At 37.6% G+C, this 22,313-nt stretch overlaps 2 protein-coding genes and 1 non-coding gene across 4 annotated transcripts; 1 reads left to right on the forward strand and 2 right to left on the reverse strand.

Annotated features, from left to right (window-relative positions):
• Positions 1 to 967: 967 nt before the first annotated feature.
• On the reverse strand, positions 968 to 11,562 carry LOC103710607 (protein RETARDED ROOT GROWTH, mitochondrial-like). Of its 2 annotated transcripts, XR_016397817.1 has the most exons (8): positions 10,817 to 11,562; positions 10,600 to 10,711; positions 9,738 to 9,900; positions 5,327 to 5,475; positions 5,095 to 5,246; positions 2,980 to 3,118; positions 1,260 to 1,374; positions 1,146 to 1,169 (listed from the first exon to the last, which is right to left on the reverse strand). XR_016397817.1 is itself a non-coding variant. In XM_008796419.6 (7 exons), exons 1-7 carry the CDS (start codon positions 11,320 to 11,322, stop codon positions 1,041 to 1,043), a joined length of 1,326 nt encoding a protein of 441 aa, XP_008794641.4. In that variant the 5' UTR covers positions 11,323 to 11,451; the 3' UTR covers positions 968 to 1,040. The 2 variants fall into 2 exon arrangements, 1 of the variants encoding a protein (XP_008794641.4); XM_008796419.6 differs by lacking the exon at positions 2,980 to 3,118 and having other exon boundaries at positions 968 to 1,169; positions 10,817 to 11,451.
• Positions 11,563 to 11,961: 399 nt separating this feature from the next.
• On the reverse strand, positions 11,962 to 12,119 carry LOC113462957 (U4 spliceosomal RNA). Its single transcript, XR_003386371.2, has one exon. It is a non-coding gene; the product is annotated as a U4 spliceosomal RNA (small nuclear RNA).
• A 2,665-nt stretch (positions 12,120 to 14,784) lies between these two features.
• On the forward strand, positions 14,785 to 17,823 carry LOC103710605 (uncharacterized). Its single transcript, XM_008796417.6, has 2 exons — positions 14,785 to 15,927; positions 17,093 to 17,823. The coding sequence occupies exons 1-2, from the start codon at positions 15,135 to 15,137 to the stop codon at positions 17,587 to 17,589; spliced, it is 1,290 nt and encodes a 429-aa protein (XP_008794639.4). The 5' UTR covers positions 14,785 to 15,134; the 3' UTR covers positions 17,590 to 17,823.
• The last annotated feature ends 4,490 nt before the right edge of the window (positions 17,824 to 22,313 follow it).

A 22,313-nucleotide genomic window follows, 5' to 3' on the forward strand; every position in this document is an offset into this window, starting at 1 on the left:
AAAATATATATATATATATGCAAATAGTAATTTTTACGAGAGTATTCATGCAATTTTATATATTTAGGAAGGCATACATGTAAAAAAAAAAAAAAATCCTAAACAATAATATCATCTTCTAGATAAAAACTAAAAACAAAAGCCATCTAGGGTGCACAATGTCCATAGCTGCCATCGCCATCCATCCTGGCCAGCCACCACTTGGCACCACCAATACCCCGCGGTTGTCCAGGGCTTTGTGTTACTAGGATTTGCCTGATATTTAGTTCTCCATCAGGATTGGTTGGTGGGTTGTGGAGGAGGTCACCAAGCATGAATTGTTATGACAACATTTCTATATTTCTGAGAAAGCATTCAAATTGCTGCGTGAAACGGGAACGGCTCATATTTCCGAGAAAGCATTCAAACAAATTCCTATGCACCAAATCTCTCACCCGGCGCACCATGCGTTCTGTATTATGATGGCATTCACATTGGTATGAACGAACGACTTTACGTGAATGCTTCCTGCGGATAATGCGGTAGTAGTAATCGAAAAGATGCAGGATTTTCCTGCCGCCTCAAACAAATCTAAAGACGATTGTGCAGAACCCTATTCACTTACCATGCATCTATCCTTAGAACTAACCATCCTGGCTGATTTACCTTTTTTTTTTTTTTTGGATACTTCGTTAATTTCGTTTTACCACATCACTCCAATGTAGATATCTAAGCAACCTGCAAATATGAAATAAGAATAGTGCCGTTTCTTTTTTAGTAATCAAGATCTTTGGCACAAACATCACAAGCTTTTTTTTTTTTTTTTGTTGCACTAAAATTTAGAATTCTCAGCTGCTTTTGATGAGAGGTGCGTCTTGATCATGACACACAGCCAAAAGTAGATGCAGTAATATAACCACTTTTACAAGAGGAAGAAAGAACCAAGATAAAGCCCCTTTTCTGATAAATTTTAAGTAGTCAGGAGATATGAAACCAAGGAACACAAGAAATTTAAATTTCTATCACCATTTATTTTATAATGTTATTGGAAGGCTTTTGTATCATAGCGAACGACGAGCAATGTTATAGATAGAAATCAGGATCTCCACACTAATCAAAATAATGATTAACCATTCTAAGAAAACGGATTTCCTATTCTGAAGAATTTCCTGGAGGAAGCGAATGTTGTGCTGCAAAAAAAGAACAGCAAGATATCAGGAAAACTAGATCAACATGATTTGACACTTCGAAGAAAGCAATATGCTGAAAGAAATGCATACCTCAACAAACTTCAATTTGAAATCCAGGCTTCCGAATCTCTGGGTAAGCTCATACTCATCCCGAAGATATTCCCATATCTGGGCATAATTTGCATTCTTCCAAGCAATATCAGACCTGAAGCAAGAACACAGTTATAAAGCATGAATCGGCTATAATTCTAGGCTACTAGCTATGGCCATGTAGTTTCAGCATATGTTTTTTTATAATGAACGCTGACATATGCTTTTAAGACAAAGTGCCATCAAACAACTTAAATGGAGAACAAATAGATGAACACCAAAGAATTTTAAAACTTCGTTGAACATGTATATAAATATCTAGACATAGATGATTTTCCTTAATCAGACTACCAAGATGAAAGGTCCATTAAGCTTTTTTAAGAACAAAAATAAATGGAGCAAATAGTCCGGACTCTGGAAATGTGTTTCTGGGACTGAACTTGCATCTACCATCAAGTTGGATATAAAAAAGTAATAGAACGATGGTTTACCTTTTCAATTCTGTCACTTTTGATCCCACCATAAATCCTGACAAAGGATATCTATAGCAGAACGTACTTAGCTAAAACCATAATCTTTGGTGTACAATCATCTCACTTCCAACATCGAACCACCGGGATGGTTGATGATTGAACTATTCGATTATGCCCATGTTTCTACTCCTAGCAATTTTTAATGGAGTTTAAATCCAATGTTGATGTAAAAAATTTTAAATTAAATGTGATATTTCTTTGTACTAGACAATTATGTTCTCTCTAAAGTTAAAAATGCAACTTTAGCATTTGTAAAAGTTAAAAAATGCAACTTTAGCATTTGTAGAAGTTGAAGAGTTAAAACATACTTTTTGAGATGGATGTGCATATATGAGGAGGATAATAGGGGTGAAAGTGGAACGGATAATATCTGTCCAGATCCGTTTTCATATCCGAATCTATACGGGACATGGATACAAATTTGAGCATCCAACCAATATGCATATCCATTTCCATATCTAGACCCCTAAGGGGTCTTTTGCTCTTGAAAACAGCTAACACCCAACATATACATGGGCATTTGTGCCTTAAGGCCTGAAATAAGACAGCAAGGTCTTCGTCTTCTTCGTGAGCTGAACTGAGCCTATCCATTAAGGAAAAACTGCTTTCTTGGCTCTCATCCCTTGACTCACCAGATTGCAAAGCTAGACCTCCCTACTCACTAGCTTGATTGCATTGACTTACTGGATTACACCCCCCCCCCCCCTTTTTTTTAACAGAAAGCTTCGGCAAAGAAATTTTTTGTATCCAGTTTTGTTTGTAGTCCTATTTAATCTACATAACACATGGATTTTTAAAGGAATTAAGTGACAATATTAACATGGTATTGACTTAATTTACCTTCCACTTAGAGATATCTTTGATTTAAAGGTTATAAAGTTAAATTATCTGAGTTATATCCAGATTTATATCCATGGTTTCAATATCCGATTTTGTGTCCATATCTATTTAAGACAATTATGGATATGAATTTTTCTATCCGACTAACATCCATGTTCGATCTGCATTCATCAAACAAAAAATGGATATGGGTATGGATATACTAAATCTGATCTGTATCTGATTCAGTTTCAACAACAGAGGATAGAGTGAAGAACAAGTACATTAGAAGAAGGGAAGGTGATGCAAAGAAAAAAAAATATAGGGAACATAAAAACTGATTGACTGAATGAGCAAATGGGCTCAACTGGTGGACTCCGACGATCATCGGAATTATAGCGAGTTCCGTCGGCAAACCGTTGTATATGGACGAGCTCACGGTGTCGAGGTCGAGACTGACGTATGCAAGAGTTTGCGTTGAGATTGGTGCCTATATTCGACAAGGCCCTGCAAATGACAGGTGCTTGAATTTATATTTAAGGGGCTAGAGAAAGGGAGAAAGACTGAGCTAACATAGATGGAAGCAGTAAGAAGGATTCCCAAAGCAGTAACAATATTATAATAACTTTCATGGCCTTTCAAAGAAATGACAGGTAAATAAGGATTTATAAAGCCAACCATATATATTTGTAGAATGCTTAATGGATATGGTATGGTTGCAGGCATATCTGAAAAGCATGTGAACATGCACAAGTATAAAAGAATGGTAGGTGTGTACTGGTAATGCATTTAAACATTATAAATTGTTTCTTTACTTTTATTAACTCCTTTCCTTTTACATTAGTTCAAGGACTTGATGCTTCATTTAAAGAGAGGGACTTCAAGATTACAGAAGTGAGACATGATCAGCAGTAAAAGAGAAGCAATTGACTGAACAGACGGTAATCCAGATTATAGCTACTCATTCATCAAATTTGCTTTATTACAGGTTGCATAGTCAACAGTAATAGACTGTATATGTCGCATACAAGTGGTGAATTTAGGTGGGGGGTGATTTAATATATAGAATTATAAATATTAAAAATCAGCTAGCAGAGACCACATTGTATAAATCTCTTCATATTGTAACAAGGAAATCCATAGCAGTCAGAAAAAAGACATGGGAACAGCAGGAGCTAGAGACACCTAGTGGATGATAATTGAATTCATATCTGTACATGCCTAAACTAAATCTTCTAACAGAATTTCAACTTTTATTAAAACAATTGGAGTACTCTAGAATACATGTAGTATGTGTAAATCAAAGGTGTAAGCTTCAAAACATCCACCAAATTAGGACACCATCATTACTTTAATACAAAGTTGTTAGATAACCTTGTCGACATTATTCTTATTCATAGTTATATGATAACAGAAGGTAAATACATTCTATTTTAGGTGACAAACTGAACACTAAGGTTAGATCTCGTTGTTTTGAAATGGATATAAAGCTCTGAGTTGTATTTGAGGTCCAACTATATGCAATTGTATTATATGGTAAATATCATACTGCATATCTGTCTCCACATCACACAAAAGAAGTCCAAAGTCAACTTAGGAAGTTAGAAAAGAATAAGATTGTCATCATGACCCTCGGCCATATTCAGCCTTAGGATGAAAGAACCACGTGCTGCACCAATGCCAATCACAGCTTGGCACAGCACATATTATGCCATGCTGGACACATGCCCAGCCATGTTCTAGGGCTTGAGGCAAATATTTTAAGAGTTCATGGTGGCACAAACTAACAAAGATTGGCATGGAGAGATGAAAGATACGTAGGTAATACTATATGCCATGCATATCTTGCTTCCATGATATGTGCCGTACAGCATGACAAGATGCTTTAATCCATCATCAAACCATGGTTAACCATTTGATCAGGGGGGAAAAAGAACAGCATGATTAACCATGTCTGATCATCTTTGAGTATGTCCAAGAACATTTTGGTTGGACCATGTTTCCAGTATTAAATCTCACTTCTCAGAAGCTCCCTTCCACAAAATTCAACTCTAGCATCTCTCAGACTTGTAAGCAACCTGAAAGAATATAACCAGGTTCACACAAGTATGATGCAATTTCCAACAAGATTCAACCATTACTTGTAAAATTCTGGAATAGGATTAGACATAAATAATGCATCAGAAACTCAATCATTTTTTTCTGTACTTTCAGTATTACTCTATGATTAGGAAACATCAAGTAAAATAATTTCAAACCAAGAGGCTACAAATCAAAAAGAATTAAAAGAAAAAGGTTTGTACAAAATTTTCAATACAAACCCTTTGCTATAAATGTGTTGGATAGAACAAAAGCCAAACATGTAACAGTTGAAAAGGTCAAACATAGGTTTGACCACTGTCAACTTTGAAATACGCAGCAAGATTCAAAGCTTAACCTTTTGCCAAAAGCAACATAATTTACTCATAGTATTGGAAAATTACATCTCGAAAAGCCCGAGTTTTAGAATAACATCTGCTAAGTTAGAGTTTGCCTTCCCAACCAACTGAAAAAGTTTTTTCCTCTTCATGGTAAAAGTACCAGTTTTCTCCATCTCACGGTTGATATCTGTAAATTCTGCTACCATTCCATCAACCTAAACAATGAAAGCAGCAGTTACAATTTTGCTTTTAATGCTTAAATATTTTACAATATCAGGAACAGTTTCCAACATACTTGCCGAATATAGTATTCTAGAGCAATACTTTGACCAAGAACACTTCCAATGGTGCGAATACCATCTATGCTCAAATTCTTAAGCATTATGTAGTCAAGCCCACCTTGCATCCACGTCTCTAGAGTTGGTTTTTCCACTACCGCATAATCTAAATTTCAAGAATTCAAACCACTATGGAATGTCAAAGGAAAAGATACAAATTAAGATACCTAGATATATGAAGCATTTACTTTTGATGCAAGGTATTAGATGCATCAAATCATATGAAGTAGTCGACATTCAACACTATAAAGGATAATGCATTGCTGCAATGTAGGCCAGCAAGTATTTTTCTAATATGTGTGACTTTAGCATCCTCACATTGAGAATGCTGTTATGATTAATAGATTACATGATGATGCACATTATCCCTTGCTCTATGAATTAACATCAAGATTTTGTTTTCAAGCAATGAATTAAACTTTCAACAAAATGGAAACGATGCCATTGGGATAAGATTAGAAACAAAGTAATAAAAGCTCATCGCAGAAATATATAGACTCAAATGCAATCATTTCTGCACTAAAATCAAGAGGTCTAGAAAACTAAAGAAAGGAAATGGAGAAAATGATCAATCCAAAATATATCAGCTACTAAGCTTTCTTTCATGAAATCGTTTGTAACCATATGCTTCCTAGTTGTACAACATATCAAGCTCAACACTGCCCTCTATTAGCTCTATATGCTATTAAGCTTTCTTTCATGAATTCATTTGTAACCATATGTTTCCTAGTTGTACAACATATCAATCTCAACACTATCCTTTATAAGCTCTGAAGGCTGCTGACTTTCTAGGCTCTGGATGTTTCTTCCCTTCCACTATAGATAGTTTTCCTTTTAATATCTCATATTTGACTTACATTTGGAATACGATCACTCATTGCCTCATCGGCATGTACTGATCACAATTATTACAAAGTAAATCTCCAAATCATCGTATTCAGGCTTAAGCATGCAATAATCATTACAAATGTCTTCAACTAATTTTTAATCTCCCAGTACTATACATCTTTCATGGCCGATTACAGGATAAATTGCCCATCAATTTTTAATAAAGCCTCACTTATATGTATTCCTACTAAAGTGCATAACAAATATTCAGATCTGGTCTGACTATTTTTTGATCCATGCCCTCCAAAGTCTTTCCCTGTATTTGCAAAAGCATTCCCTAATAAATAATATAAATCATTGAATTCTTTTAATATAATCAACCAACTAATCTTATGACAATTGACAAGGTAGCAAGATAATTGCAACTACCACTAGTCTCACCATTAGCTCTTGTGCATACAATGGCACACACTTATATGCTGGTTCATCAAGAAAACCTTCAAAGCATCATTTACCTCTTAGATTCTGAAAGATCAGTGCCGCTCATCCATAACCACTTTTCATTGATGCATGGAAAGTTTTGGATGAATAGCAACTCCCCTTATATCTCTAAGCAAATAGCAAATAAAATACAAACAAGAATGACTAGTGCCCTATACATAGAGTGAGATGTACATATAGAATTAGTATACTGACAAATTTATGCATTTAAAATAAATAAATGGGGCTCAAAAAAATCAAGTGAATAGAAAGGTATGTGTTGTATTGTATATGCACCAGCAGGCTGGTATAATAAGCTAGGCAGTTGATCTATGAACCAGATAAGGAGAGGATAAGATAACTAGATAGCATCAAAGATATTAAGTTGACTAATAGAAGCACTGAAGTAGCCATGAGGTTGAATCCAAACGATGAATGGAGATGTCCAAATGATGAGGTGAACTGATAATCAGGGATAGGCATTTGCTAGTGAGCGGTCACAAGTTTTAGGATGTATTGATGCATTTGCTAAGAGCCATGAATTATATGCCACTTGCATTAGGAGACGACTTGAATAAGATTTAGAAGTGGTGGTGAGGGGGACCATGTTATATTCATTAGAAAGCAGCTTTGCTGTACTGTAAGTCATAAGCAATAATTCGGGCATCTTCGTGAATCTTTAAATCAAAAACGTTCAGAATGTAGAATAGGATGCTCGACAAAGTAAAAAGAAAAGAAAAAAGAAAGCTAGCCGTTTTAGATAGATGTAACGTCAGTCTTCAATCAAGCAATTTTATGGGAAATGAGGCACCAATTTTGATTGGGGATGATAAAATTGGTAATCAAGTAAGAATCTTGAAATGAAAATGGAAGACATGACAGAATGCATTAGATGCTGAGATAGAGGAAGTAAAGATGGCTGTCTCGAGGTTATGTGGTTCTTAAAGAAATGGAGAAAGAAGTTACTGAAGTCAATCAAATATCCAGTGCATCTAGATTAAAAGAAAGACCGCAATATATTTTGCCATGATTTGGCAGTTTGACCTACTTTCTTTCTTTCCAGCGTAAGAAGTACAAGTTCATGCGTGTACTCCAAGTGGCAAAGGTTAAGAAAGACATCTTACCAATAGCTCAAATTTCCTATCTGGGTAACAGGTCAATTTAGGTTCTTTTGAAGGGCTAGCCACATAAATCCTCTGGGATCTGAGTTCAAAGATACCGAAACCTATTTAGTTATTGCCTTCCATATAAGCTTTCTTTCCTGTGAGCATCAATTTTCTAGCTTTCATTTTAAGGATCCATTCTTTTATCTTTTACTTATTGGTAAGGTTCTGCAAACTGTGAAATGATGGGTGGCCATTTGCTTTCAGGACAACTGCTCCTCATTTATTCATCAAGCATATAAGGTGAAGTCCACAATCCAAATTACCAAGTATTCACAGAATAGCAATGTCAACATCATGGAAAAGAAGAAAATGTATTAGAACGCTAACCAAACAATGTCACTAAGAGAATTTAAGGAAGCATGATGGATGGTGAAACACAGCAGCTGAACAAGTAGTGGACCTTAAGAGTTACTGGTTAAAATCTAAACCTGAGAATCAAGTAATGGACAAACTAGTAAAACAATGAATTAAGTGTTTAACTAGGGAAAGGATACAAACATTGCATTCATAAGATTGTTTTAGATACAAAACAACAACAAAAACATATATAAGCATAATGAGTTTTTAAAACTCACACTGCCTCCAAGTAAAGAAAATTTAAAATTTGAGAGCAGAGACGATAGCAGTTCTTCTTTTTTTATATAAAAAAAAAAGATCTGGATCTCATGGCACTTGATGTGCCATTTATCAAGATACTCAAAGCTAACAGAAGGCAAATTGAAACAAAGTCACTAAATGCTTAGTAAATTGAAGGTGCAAAGCAATCATAAGTCATTTAAGACTTACTATTGTCAGTGAGAATGCAGATCTCAAAAACTGTGAAAGTTGTAGCAATCAAAAAAGAGGCCCACATCTTTAAAGGGAAGAAAGACTGTTCAAAGACTGACACCAAGCACTTGGTGAGCCTGGAATAATGAAAAGAGATAAGAAGACTACACTTAGGGCATGATTCAACAACTAAGGCATGAAAGGATGCTAGAAAAATCTTTTGTAAGGTGATCAGAATATTGAAAAGAGAGAAATAAGGACTTCAAAACCAACAAAATTAAATAGCACAGAGATAAATATATCATAGAATGATGTAAATTCTTCAAATGGTAACAACAAAATGAAAAGAAAAAAATCCAGAAAACATCACTCGTCCCAAAAGTAAGAAAACCTTATCTTATTACAACTATGGGGTTCTCAAGTCATGACATGAAAGAGGAACCATGTCCTGAAATGGAACTTGCATCACAGTTCAAATATTGAATCTGAAAATTCCCTCGTCGCACTACAGAAATTTGACCACCTTCTCCCACAGTCATATCAGCTCTTGCAAAGTTTTAAAATTAAGAAGCTTAGACATTGGCTTCTATTATTAGAATAAGAGGCTATACCTGTCTTAAAGATTGTGCATAGTAACAATATAGTATTACCTTTTTTTTCTTTAAAATACATCTACAGCAGTTTTATCTACTCATTTGTATACTTTCCATGATTATTTTTAAGGGCCATGAGGATCTCAATTGCTATGCCCATTCCACAACGTACGTGAACATTTCATCTAAACTATGATATCATTGTTGTATGATTCTTCGAGCTCCCATCATTTACAACGTTATCCTTCAGCTAGAATAATAAGATTTTATGGACCAATAAAAAATTGAACGTCTCGCACTGAACCGTTTTCAAATTGAGTCACATCCAAGTGGAGATGCATACATGCACTGCATTCAAAAAGATTCTTATCAAGAAAGTACCTATGCATGAATTCAGTTTTATATCCTTTCAAATTTTCTTAGTATTGGATTCTTCCAGAAAAATGTACATGCAGTTGAACATTAAAGGATTGATGAGGAGTTGGTTTGGTAAATTGTAAGCTAAGAGGTTTAACCAATTTTGGCATGCTTACCATCCTTTCTCATCTCTGGCAGCAAACCTGATGCATGTTTCTCAACAATCTTCAGATACCCATCAGCCTCATGATCAGAAACATTAAACAACACAACTGAACCATACTGAAAAACTACCATATAATGGCAATTACTCTCATTTCCAAAAGCAACTTCCAGACCCTGAAATTAGGAATGCATTAGATAGTGTCACATCGTCTAAATTTTTGTCCAACCAGCATTACTGATTTAGGCATACTATAGTGGCTCCACAGCCTATTATGCAGCATATTATGATAATGCTTCCATTAGTTTCTAAAGAACCTCCAGTATGAAAGCATATGACAACATAAAACAGTCTCAGTGAAACACAAAACATAAAGGAAAGGTGTTTATACAGATAAACCTTATCAAGTTTGTAGGAAAAGATCAAAAAAAAAAATGTTAATTAAAGCCTATAACCAAAAAATCAATCTGAGAAAAGCACTGATAATGGATTTTAAAAAAACAATTGCAACAACAACTATCATTGCTTGCAGAAGTCCTTTGATGAATACTACAGCCCTCTTGAGGCAGGACAAATTGAGGGCGGCTTTGCAATAATTAAGATTCCCGTACAATCAAACAACATTCAAGTTCAACCAGCTTAGTGCAAGCATAAAATATGCAATTGAGTAAAAAATCTGAACAGGTATATATAGAACCAAGCAAAGTGTTATCCAATTCAAGGTGCAGAAGTTACAGAAGATGAACACACCATATCATAGGAGCTCCATTTTTTTCCTGTAAACATCTGCTCTATAACATCAAATAACAGAAAAATAAATCTAAACACAGAGAAGAAGAAACTATTAAGTACAGAACAAGAAGCAAAGAACCTACTTGAGGATCGCCCTTAACATCGTAGTATCGGAGAACCACATAGTTGGTGGCGCGAGAGTTCGGGGGGATGACATTGAGAGCATTCTGAGACTGCAGGTTTCTCAAATCAATACTGCAGTTACAGCAGGAAAGAATCAATCTTAAAGAAAGGGGAAATTAGCGAGCGAGCGAGCGAGAGCGAGAGAGCGAGAGAGAGAGAAAAGCGAGGGGGGAGGACCTGGTGCAGAGGAAGTAGGCCTTGACGGGGATGAAGCGGCTCTGCTTCTCCTGCTGGAGCTCGAGGAGGTGGTCCCGGTAGCCGCCATTATCGTCATCATCGAAGCAGGACGGCGCCGATGGTGAGAGCAAGTGATTCTCCTGCGGCGGCTGATGGAGGTGGTGGCCCTCGCGCCACTCGAGCTCCTGGCCGGAGGAGGCCGAGGGGAAGGCCCTCGGGGCGGGGTGGAAGGAAGCGAGGAAGAGGAGACGGGGGAGGCGGTGCGGGCGCGGCCGGTGGAGGAGGGCGGAGAGGATGAAGGGGCGGCAGGCGGCGACGGAGGAGGAGAAGAGAGGGGGGGCGGAGGCTAGGGTTCGGAAGGAGCGGCGGTGGAGGGTTTTGGGGAGAGGGTGGGAGTAATAAAAGGAGAGGGAGGAGGAGGAGTAGAGCATGGACTTGAGATGCTTCTCGAATGGTAAAGCAGAAGAAGAGGAGGAGGAGGAGCAGCGGGTTTTCCAGAGAGGCATATCGCGCAAGAGAAATGGAAGGACGTCACATTGGCCGCGGAGACGGACGAAGAAGGGGAAGGGGAAGCGGAGGGAAGAGAAACGAAAACATGAGCCTTTCTTCTTCTTTTTTTTTCAGAGCCTTTTTTAGTAATTATCCTTTTAAATATTAAAATTTATATAAATATTTTTTAAAAATAATTAATGCCGCCAAAAAAATTAGTAGTTTAAATTAAAAATAATTGAGCTACTTTTAATAAGTAAGAATGCACACCAAAATATTTATAAATAAAAATAACATTTCGCGAAGATATTCATATAATTTTTAAAAAAATTACATGTAAAAAAATTAATTTTTTTATATCTATTTTAATTTATTTTTACGCTTAGTTTGCAATATTGCTTAAAAAAATTGATTCAATAATTTAGATAACAAAAACTATTATTTTTTAGTAAAATAGGTTAATCTACTATCCGCTTCTAAAAAAATTAAAATATTTTCATAATTTTAATTAATTTTTAATTTAAATGTAAAATTTCATACCATCTTGCAAAATTTTTAAAACATTATCAACCGATCTTAATCTGTAACAAGATATTTACGGAAAAAATTTATCTAAGCAAGATAATATTTTTAAAATTTACATTTGAGTTTTGTAGGGCTTTACCCTGGGTTAGAGGGAGCCCTTCCAGAAATTCTCAACGGCAACCGGGCCGAACCCGGGCCGAAGAGGGGGTTTGGAAATAGTTTTCAACCAGCAATTGACGCGCCTCGGTTATAACCTCACTAGCTGCGTCATTGCCCCAAGCGCAAAGATGACTTTTTAAAGCACCGCTCCTCCTCTTTTATAGGCGAACCGACTACACAGCTCCTCTTCTAGCTTCCGATATGGGACTAATATTTATCATTCCTTCTTATCGCACCGTCTTTCGACTACGAATCAAAAGCAAGCTGGGCTAAGATTCGCTGAAGGCCCAGGTACATCTTCTATTTGAGTCCATGTTTGGTTATGAAATACTATGGATTGTTAGTCTTCTAATGCGCCTTCCCCCTAATTTGATCAAGCCATTCCCTTGTGCCATCTCAGATTCCCAAAGGTTGCAACTTGGTCGGTCACGTCGATTAGGGATCAGTCATTGGATTGCCCTGCTGAAATTAGATCAAAAAAATTGTGTAACGGGTTAAATTAGCTTGAGTTTCCCATATTGGATGAGGCTCAATTGCGTTCAAGTGTTCGACCAGCTTGATTTTGTTTATCTCATTTTATTTATATATTTATTCATTTTTTTATGGAGACACCGTGGCATACGTATACATGCAAGCAGACAACACAATCAAGCAACATATATATCCGATGTTATTTTTTCCAACACTTGATGGTATAATGCTGCGTTTTTCTAGACTTGGTCTATGTTCGGTAGAAAATCAAATTTAGCTTGAGAGTGTATGGTAATATCCAAATGATAAGTTTCCATTGGATCCACGTTGAGTGGGGCTTGATTAGATTTTATGATGGAATTTTGGATTAGAATGGTCTCATTCATGCTCCTGATTCCAGATGGAATGGCACGGCAAATAAAGCATATGCATAACTAACAGTGCATGGAGAAGAAGGTGGAGAGTTTATTTCAATGTCATTTTTATTCCAACCCTAAGCAGCTATGGGCATTACTGTTCAGCTTTTACACAGTGTGGGTAAAGTATCTTGATGACGCAGAGGCAAAAGAGTAACAATTTATATTCATTATATGAATACTAAACTAATAGTAAATAATATGATTTGTTCAAGCAATAATGGTCATATTATATTTAATTATAAGTATTAAATAATATTAGTCAACCATGGTTATATTTACATTTCATTATAATTAATTAGTATTATTTTAATACGTAATAAATAAAAATAATATTATGTTGGTCCATCAATATATGCTTTATGAGAGAGAATGTGCAGAGCAAAGCACATTCTTTGGTTGCCTTATACATGTACTCATTAATAAAAAAATTGGAAGCAACGACGGATCTTCCTTATTGGCAACAGCAATCGACCTCGAATCAATTAGGGTCATTTTCTACTGATTGATGCCGATCATTGTGCTGCTCGCCATCAATTTTTTTCTTAGGTGGTATCAGTCGATTTTCCTATCCCATTTATGGAAGGTATCATGAGCCTTTACTCTATCATTATTATAACGATATTGAGATAAAAGAAGCCTCTATTCCAAATCATAACTCTACTTTCAGCAAATATCATTTTCAAAAGGAAACCTTTTACAAAGTGATCTCCTTCTATTTTAACCACTTTCTTGCAATCAAACATTCCCAACCCCTAAGAAATCTGTCAAAACTGTGCATGTTTTGACATGGCTTGCTCAAGTTAGGATGATTCCTGTGATTTGTTGACATGTTAGTTAAAAAATATTTATATAGAGGGGTTAATGGGAGGGCAAATTGGTTGGCCAATCACGACACAGGGATAAGGCAACTTGATTAGTTACTCTCCATGGAAATTCTTCCATCTTATTTCTAAGAAGAAAAAAAAAACTCAAAACAAAATTCTCATTCTAAAATGACAATTCTCATGTATTTTAATAACCAGTAGTTGTGGTTATTTTTTTATAATTTTTTTAAAAAAAAGATAAGTAAAGGTAAAGAAACACCCAAGTACGTACCACAGAAGTTCGACCCATCTCTCCTGCCAATAGATACAAAACACGTACCCAAAAATAAATCAAACAGCTGGGCCGCGGTCAGAAGATCACCACCGATCCCGTCCACTGCGTTCTGCGGGCCCTCCCACTCTTCTCGTACTCATCCTTCCCGTGGTGGGCCCAACACCTCGACCCGCACCGTGATTGACGACGTGGCGACGTACGACATTGAAGTGACCCGGAAATCCCCCACGAGTCATCAGCTCATCCATTGCCAGAATGCCACGTTTCAACCCAGCAGCTACCTAGTCTCCGTTCGACACGTAGCCGTCAGGCCAAAAAGGACTCGCACATACTTGTCGGAAACGTGTCTCTTCTGCATGCAGTGTCCACTCTCCCTCGACGTGGCAATCTCTGGACTAGCGCGATAGTACCGAGGGCCCGAGCCCGCATGGCTTCTCGACTCGATTACGTGGCCTTGCCGCGGGCCTCGCGCGCCAGACCGCCAGGGGTCAGTATCACGCCGAGCACGGGGCCGCAGGACCGCCACGTGTCAGTTCCAGTCCGTAACGACTTTTTTGACCACGTTGAGACCTCCAGCCATGCAGGCGGCCACGTTAACCCCTTGGATCAAGTACTCCATCATAATCTACCGAAGTACCGTAGTGAAGCATATCTAAGATCACCACGTATGAGAAAGAGAAGGAGGCACCCCGGGCCCACTAAATACACACCATGATCCAAAGGGATTTTACACGTGTCGTATATCTGGATCGTTCAATCAAATGCTGAGTCGCCTTTTACAGCAGATCTGGGATAGTTTTCTGGGTGGCGTTACGAGAGGCGGATGGAACGGGGGAAACGCTTTGCAGCCAGTTAAGGAAGACGCGCATACGTGTCGGTCACTGAGATCATCGGTTTCCAATTACTGCCACGTGGCAGATCCTTCGGCGACGGGTGGTTGTATGGAGGCTCCCTTCTCCGTCCTGGACTTCGGTTAAAATCCCTTAAACCTCGACAAATTATATGCCACGCCTCGTCTCTTCCTCTCTTTTCCTATGGAAGAAGAAGATTGAAGAGAACAAGATCCAAATCCAAACCCTAACCTTCAACCGAGATCCTTTTTTTTTTTTTTGGTTCCGAGAAGCCATAGAGTTGTAGTTTTAGATCCGATCCCGTTAATGCCGAGAAATATGAAAAGAATGGAGTTTTTGGATCCGGATCCGGCGGAGGACGGAGGAGTCGACCTCAGCCTCGGGCTCTCCATCGGCGGGAGCTCCCAGAGGGCCACGAATCCGGGTCCAACCCGTCACGGAACCGCTACCCGGTTAGGATCCGGCGAGGGTCTTCCCTTCGACGGCGGAGACCCGCTCCGGCGGCGGGAGGCGAGGAAAAATGGGATCTTTGATGTTGGGAATGGCGTTCCGGCGGAGGATCGGGCGGCGCTGGAGGTCCAGGCTCTGGAATTGAGGGCCCGAGACCGGGCGACGAGGGAGAGGGAGGCGTTCGCGGCCGACCGGTGGAGTACCAGCCGGAGGGGGTGGGAGAGCGACGGCCGAATCGCTGGCATTGCTCGAAACCCTAGCCCTAACTCTGATAAACCAAATCCGGTGGCGTACGGTTCGCATCCGTTCCCGGCGATGGCAATGCAGCATCCTTACCACCAGGTGCAGTACCTGCCGGTCCCGAAGGTGCTCGGATTTCCCCTTGTGATTCCTTGCTGGGCTCCGGCGGTTTTGCCGGTGGCCGCCGATGGGTCGACCCATGCTGGGATGAATGTGCTCCAGCAGGTGGCTCGCCGGAGCTCGCCGGTTGCTGTGCCGGCTGTGAGTGCTAATGGTGGCATCAATGGGGCTCGCTATTTGGATATGAAAGGTGGGAATGACATTGGGGTTAATGGAGCCCCTTCGTCGATTAATTCTTCTGGTAGCTGCTCGTCGGGGGTTTCGGATCAGAAGATTGGTTCGCTTCGAGGTATATATCGCTTATCTTTTTCTGGTTTGCATTTTTGTTGAACTTTTAACATGAATTTGTTTAAAAAATTACATTTTTACTTCAAACTCTGCATCTTTGGCTAATTTAGGGCCTGTTTGGCATCGTTTTGTACAGAAGCTCTGAAGATTTTACAAATGATTTGCAGAAAAAGAAAAAAGAAAAAACAAAAACAGAGCAATACCAAACAGGCTCTTGGATTTAGATTAGGATGTCTAAGTTCTTTGTATATCTAAATCTAGAGTTAAGTTTTGATATGTTTAATTTTCTTGTGAATTTTGGGGTGTGGTTGTTGAAATAGGAAGGTCGTGTGGAAATTAAATTTAAAATGTTTGCAATGCTTGGTCGTGGATTTTTAATTCCCTTATTGAGTATGACTTTAACCACGAGAGAAGCCCTTCAGGGTGCAATAAAACCTTGATCATTGGTGCATGCTGAACATAAATTTGATTTCCATTAGCTCTTGTGCAGGATTGGCCAACCTCTATTTAACTGCAGATGGAAGAGGTTTTAGCCATTGTTGTTTTAATAATTTGACATTAGTAGTTAACATTATCATATTACACATATATAAGGTTTACTTGCTTCATTTCATAGTTTAGCCACACAAGGAATGCCAAAAAATGCAATGTACCTTTTGATGATTGGTACATGGTGAAGCAATCAGCAATTCAGGATGTTCGTGCAATGAAACCCAATATTTTAGCAACATTAACCAAATAACGCAGGGATTATATGTTAGAAACCGATGTGTTGCTTGTTGGGACCTTCATGCCCTGTTCATGTAGCTCTTGTACTGCCCTTTGGAGTTGAACACTCATATGCAGTAGATCCCATGGTTGATTGATAAGGTCTGCAGCGTTCGAGATGCTATAACTCTAAATTCTGCTGCACATATTATTTCTAGGTTTACTGGTATCAAAGTTTTCAATCCTTAAGTATGAAAGATATTATGTCTAAGTTTTTTGTTTTTTGAGAGAGAACTGTGGATGATACTGTAAGCTCCTTATCAGTTACCATTTGCTTCTTGATAGAAATGATCTCAAATGCATTTCATTGTCTCATTGTTCATGCCTATATGTCTGGATTCAGAACATAAGGCTCTTCCTTAGTATCTAGGACTAACCACTGTTCTTCGGTCCCTCAGGATCGAATATCAGCAATGATGCAAGGAGCCATTCAACGACCCACACCATGGCGGAGAAGTCTGTCTCGCAACTGTCATCACAAGTCAGCAACTCTCAAGGGCATCAGTCTCACCATGTAGCACCTCTATCCCAGGGCAGTGAAGAAGGTACTGAGAAGATCATCACCAGCAATGCAGGGTCTAGCTTGGTGTTGAACTCAGCCACTTCAGCCATGGGGAAACTCGATGGTGCAACTTCTGTGAACAAACCAATCCCGAGCGCAGAGGATCAGAACCCAAATGACTCATCCTCTCTGCCTCGAATGCCCTATGTCTCAACTACAGGGAATGGACCCAATGGAAGAACCATCACTGGATTCCTCTACAGATACACAAAGTCGGAGGTGAGCATCATTTGCGTTTGCCATGGAAGCTCCTTCTCACCGGAGGAGTTCGTGAGGCACGCTGGGGGTATTAACATTTCACACCCCTTGAGGCAGATAGTTGTCGTTCCTTGAAGGGATGAGGAGAGCTCTATGCTCTTCTTTTAGTCTGTGTAGGTTGGTGTTAGGCTTCTGTCATCCTTTGTTGTTTGGCCTCCCTTGAGTTTAGGTAGATAGCAGCACAGAGATAGAAGGTAGTGTTGGTGGGGAAATTTTAGTAGTTGGCTGTTCAGCTTAGGTTTGAAAGATACCTTGTAAATCTTTTAAACTCTTCCTAACAAAGGGCTGAATGAGGTTTTATTTCTGTTCTGTTCCTCTTGTCTTCTTTTCATGTCAAACTTGGTGTTTTTGCTACTTCCAATCAGAGTATACCCTCTGCAGTTCTGGAGTTCCATAAAATTGTGCTTCCCTTAAAGCTGCATGGCTTTGCATGTTACCAGTTTCCCTCTACCAGAGGGAGCGGCACGCCTGATGCTGAGATCACAAAGTTGCCTTTGGATTATAATTAGCAAGCTCGACGCAGATGGTTTATTTGATGGGATTTTTTTTTTTTGTTTTCATTTCTATTATTTTTTTGGCGAAATGACACCAGCAAGGTCGATTTGGGATCTCTAGCAAGCACATGCAGAATGGATATGAAGGTCAATGCATGATCCAAGTCATTAATCGACTATCTCTAAACTGCTTATATAAAAGATTGTATGATATTTTGATCTTTTACCTATGCATCAAAAGGTTAAAAAACAACGCATCTTATCGTATTATTTGAATTACTTATTTTTTTGACCATTTAATGTATAGGCTACAGATTTTGAAATCAAATATTTTTTATATATAAGTAATTTAGAGATAATAGATCATATTTAATAGCTTAGGTCATCGGTGTTGAACTCTTATCATCCAATAGAACTGACCAAATTTAAGTTAAAATCCATTGGATCGAATTCAAGTTAACATGTTTTAAGATTTGGGTTTTCAGGTACCACTTACACTCCCCATAATGTCCAAACCCAAAATCTAAAAGAGGATGATACCCAACATTTCCAAAGTAAACATCCATCTGCACATGCTGAACACTAATACGAAGTATGATCATTGATCAAACAAGGTTAGAAAATGCAGCAAGGAACGGTTGTTTCAGCCAACATTGTATTTCCAAAATAACAATTCCAGCTAGGGCTGGACTTTCATTCTTGGAATAAGGTTTTCTTTTATATGTTGTCTCATGCATACGAAGTAACCCAAGATTTTAAACCCGGAATTCAAATTAAATCCTTAAGTTCATAAAAAGGAGCTGAGATCGACTGCCAACAGAAAGAATTCTCTCAGGTTTACATATTTGGTGTCAAGGAGATTTTGAAGACCTGAGTTCATTTTGAGGTTCTAAAGCTCAAAATAACTCTCAATAGAGCTCTAAAAGGCATTACAAGAAACTATAAATTTGTTAAATTCTCTTACTTGACTCCTAAAAAGAGCCATAACCAGCTCCAACAGATCTTTAATTGTCATTTAGTTCAACTAAGCACTACCATTAAAGTGTTCGAAACGCCCCATAGCAATTAGTTTTACAAACAAAGAAATTAATATAGTAGAGAAGACTTGCTTTGCCAGTTCTTGGCCAGAATATATGAACATAATATTTTATGAACAAACTTCCCATTTAGCAAATATTTGTTCACACAACATTGACACCATCACAACCAATTGAACATCACCAAGTAGGGCTGGAGCCAGGTATAAATGCGAACATCACCATTTGCCAATTGCCATAATAAAATTCCCCAAAAAACAATGTTAATTGACTCTAGCATTCCTTTCTGAACAGCAAAATATGCATTTGTGCAGGAAATATCACCAAACAATACAATAACTTATCGCAAGCATCATTCAGCTCCGTCGCAATTGGTCTGAACTAAGATATCAGATGTTCAAACGATCACTGTGTGCAATCATTCTATGATGAATAAAAATATAACAAAATCCCATTTACAGAGCAGTCAGCTGTCAATTATCCACTTAAACTTAGGGGGAAAACATAATTAAAAAAAAGAAAAACTATTCATTTACAGGAGGTGCAAAAAAAACAGAAAAAAATTCAAGTCCTAGAACAGACATAACAAATGGAGAGGTGTTGTTATCCTGCAAAAAGTTATCCATACTTTGCATAAGCAGCAGCTGCCGCTAATCCTGTATTATGCGCAAAAATGCAGAGTATAATTGGGTTCCTTCAAAAGAGCTGGCAAACATCAATAAAAAATTATAGTACTAGATACACTGATCTAACTCACCATTTAGAAGTTCAGAATAAATAGGACACAATCAAAATTGTAATTAAATCATTCTTCCTACGCCCAACTGATGCGCAGACATGCCTCCATACCTTGAAAAACCTTATAGATCTTAATTATTTTTAGTGGCCAGAGGAAGCAACAAGGGCCAACTGTTGTTTGCGCATTAATGATCTCTTCCCGATTAGATGTTATTAGAATCACATAAGAGACAATGCAAACAAAAGCATCACCTAAGGATTTTAACTCCCCTCTTTTCAGTCAAGTTAAAGTTAAAACATGAGAAACAAGTGGACTGTACACACTATCTTGTTAGAGCATGAACTCAGATATAAACTCCTATAAAGGAAAAATAGCAGGAAAGCATGCATCCACAAACTTATTGCATACAATCCATATATATATATATATATGTATGGATTGTATGGATGTATGTTTATAGAAACATGAAGAAATAAATATATGAATAAGACCATGCTAAATATGTGCATGCTTCAATGCTTGCACTGTATAATAAAAAATTACTCCATGCCTCTTTGACAACTCCCATAAATTAGAGATAAATCATATAATAAGTGTTTCCCATGAATAAGATGTCCAGACAATATAGAATGTAGGTTGCTTATTGACAATGAAGAATTTAGGAGTTGAAGCAATGACATATGTAAATTAAATACAAGTGGGCCAAGATGCCAAGTTCCACATTATGAGCCAAGATGCATGAATGTATTCAACAAATGACTCATGAGAGCAAGCAAAATACACCAATATAATCAATGAGTAAAGGCCAAGGAGAGAAGGTGCTTGTGAGAACATAAATCTCGGTGCGAGCTGATTCTAATAGGAGATGGTTCTTGAAGCTGAACTAGCAACCTGAAAACCCTCATGAGACAATGGAGGCAACTAGATTGATATCTCAACAGAATCCAATCATCGAAGAACCCTAGAAATAAAGCTCCAACGGTTAAAAACCCGTTTGGAAAGGCACTTGGCATGTACATGCTGCATTGATGAGATGTGCAATGTTCTGGCTTGTAAGAAACAACAAACTAAGTTGGCAAGAAACAACAACAATTAGCAGATAAGAGTGATAATTCTACAACAAGATTTGTTTAAGGCAAAAGAGCCACCAATGGATGCTCAAAATGGCAAAAGTTATGTCGCGAATTTTAAAGCAGGCAACTCAAATATTTTGAAGTATAGAAGGCTAATGAGCATGCGTTAAAAAGTCTTAAACCGCAGGGCGTGCGAAATAAAAAGAAGATGCTACTAATCACAAAAATAAAACCTACTAATGCCATCAGCTTGATATATGGATTCTTTTTTCATGCAAGATTGAACTTGGAAAAAAAGCCTACTAGCCACAAAAATAAAACCTTCTAATGCAATCAACTTGATATACATATTCTTTTTTCGACTGCACTTGGAAATTTGAGTTACAGAAAGAATCAGTTCCAAAGCATTATGGCAACTCAAGTAGCAGAGGGGAAATCTTTTAGAAGATAAATATAAAGCAAATGATTGGTCAGAGACCAAAATTCAAAGAAAGGACTACAGTGTGACAATACTAGGAACATTCAAAGATGCATCAAAGGACAAGAGTTTGAAGCAGAAAATATATAATTAGTAAGAGATGCAATTGTTGGCGAAATCCAAATAGTATCCCACATGACATACCACATTACATATGACCAGAGGAAATGAAACATAAAAATAAATATTTTTGTGGTGATTGGGGCCTTCTCTTTTAACCTTTTCTAAGAGGCTTCGTGAGTTTTTTTTTCAATGAATAAATAGACAGATCTCTTTGTTTATCCACTTGTCCATGAAAAAAATAATAATAAAGATAATTATACAATTTTACAGCACAAAAAAAGTCCATGACACCTAGTTTGTTAATTTTCTTCATGTTTTAAACTGCAACAAAAAATAAATGCACTCTTAGCTCTCTCAATTATCAAAATCCCTTCACCTTCTAGCCAACCCTCTCAGCACCTAATTCAGATGAATACTCTCTTCAAAAAGCCTATAAAGAGCATCCACATTCTAATATTAACCACTCATCCCCACAGATACCAACCTAATGTTCATCATCTCCACTACTATAACTACTTTCTCTCTCTCTCTCTCTTAAAAAAAAAGAAAGAACACACTTCTTGCTTGGTTTTAATTGCGAAAAAGAAAAATATGAGATTTACAACTCGTTTCTCTCCAATCCAACTAATTCTTTTTAATTACTCGAAACTCTAGCGGCTTTCTTCAGGACAGCTACGAGACCCTTCATTCCTCCTAAACTATTTTTTTCTAATTTTATTGGATATATTCATATAAAAAAAGTATATAATGCACCTGATCTATCAAAAAAAAGAAAAAAAATAATAAATACAACTTTCAAAATTAAAAATATATTTCTCAATTTATATAAAAATATTTTAATTAAACTGAAAGGTCACACTCATCCAATGTGTCTCCTACGTGCCAAAATCTAATAAAATTAATTTATCTTTTAAA

The sequence above is a fragment of the Phoenix dactylifera genome, chromosome 11 (genome assembly GCF_051530095.1).
Source record: "Phoenix dactylifera cultivar Ajwa chromosome 11, Ajwa_hap1_PhDact_Kaust_v1.1, whole genome shotgun sequence".
Lineage (NCBI taxonomy): Eukaryota > Viridiplantae > Streptophyta > Magnoliopsida > Arecales > Arecaceae > Phoenix > Phoenix dactylifera.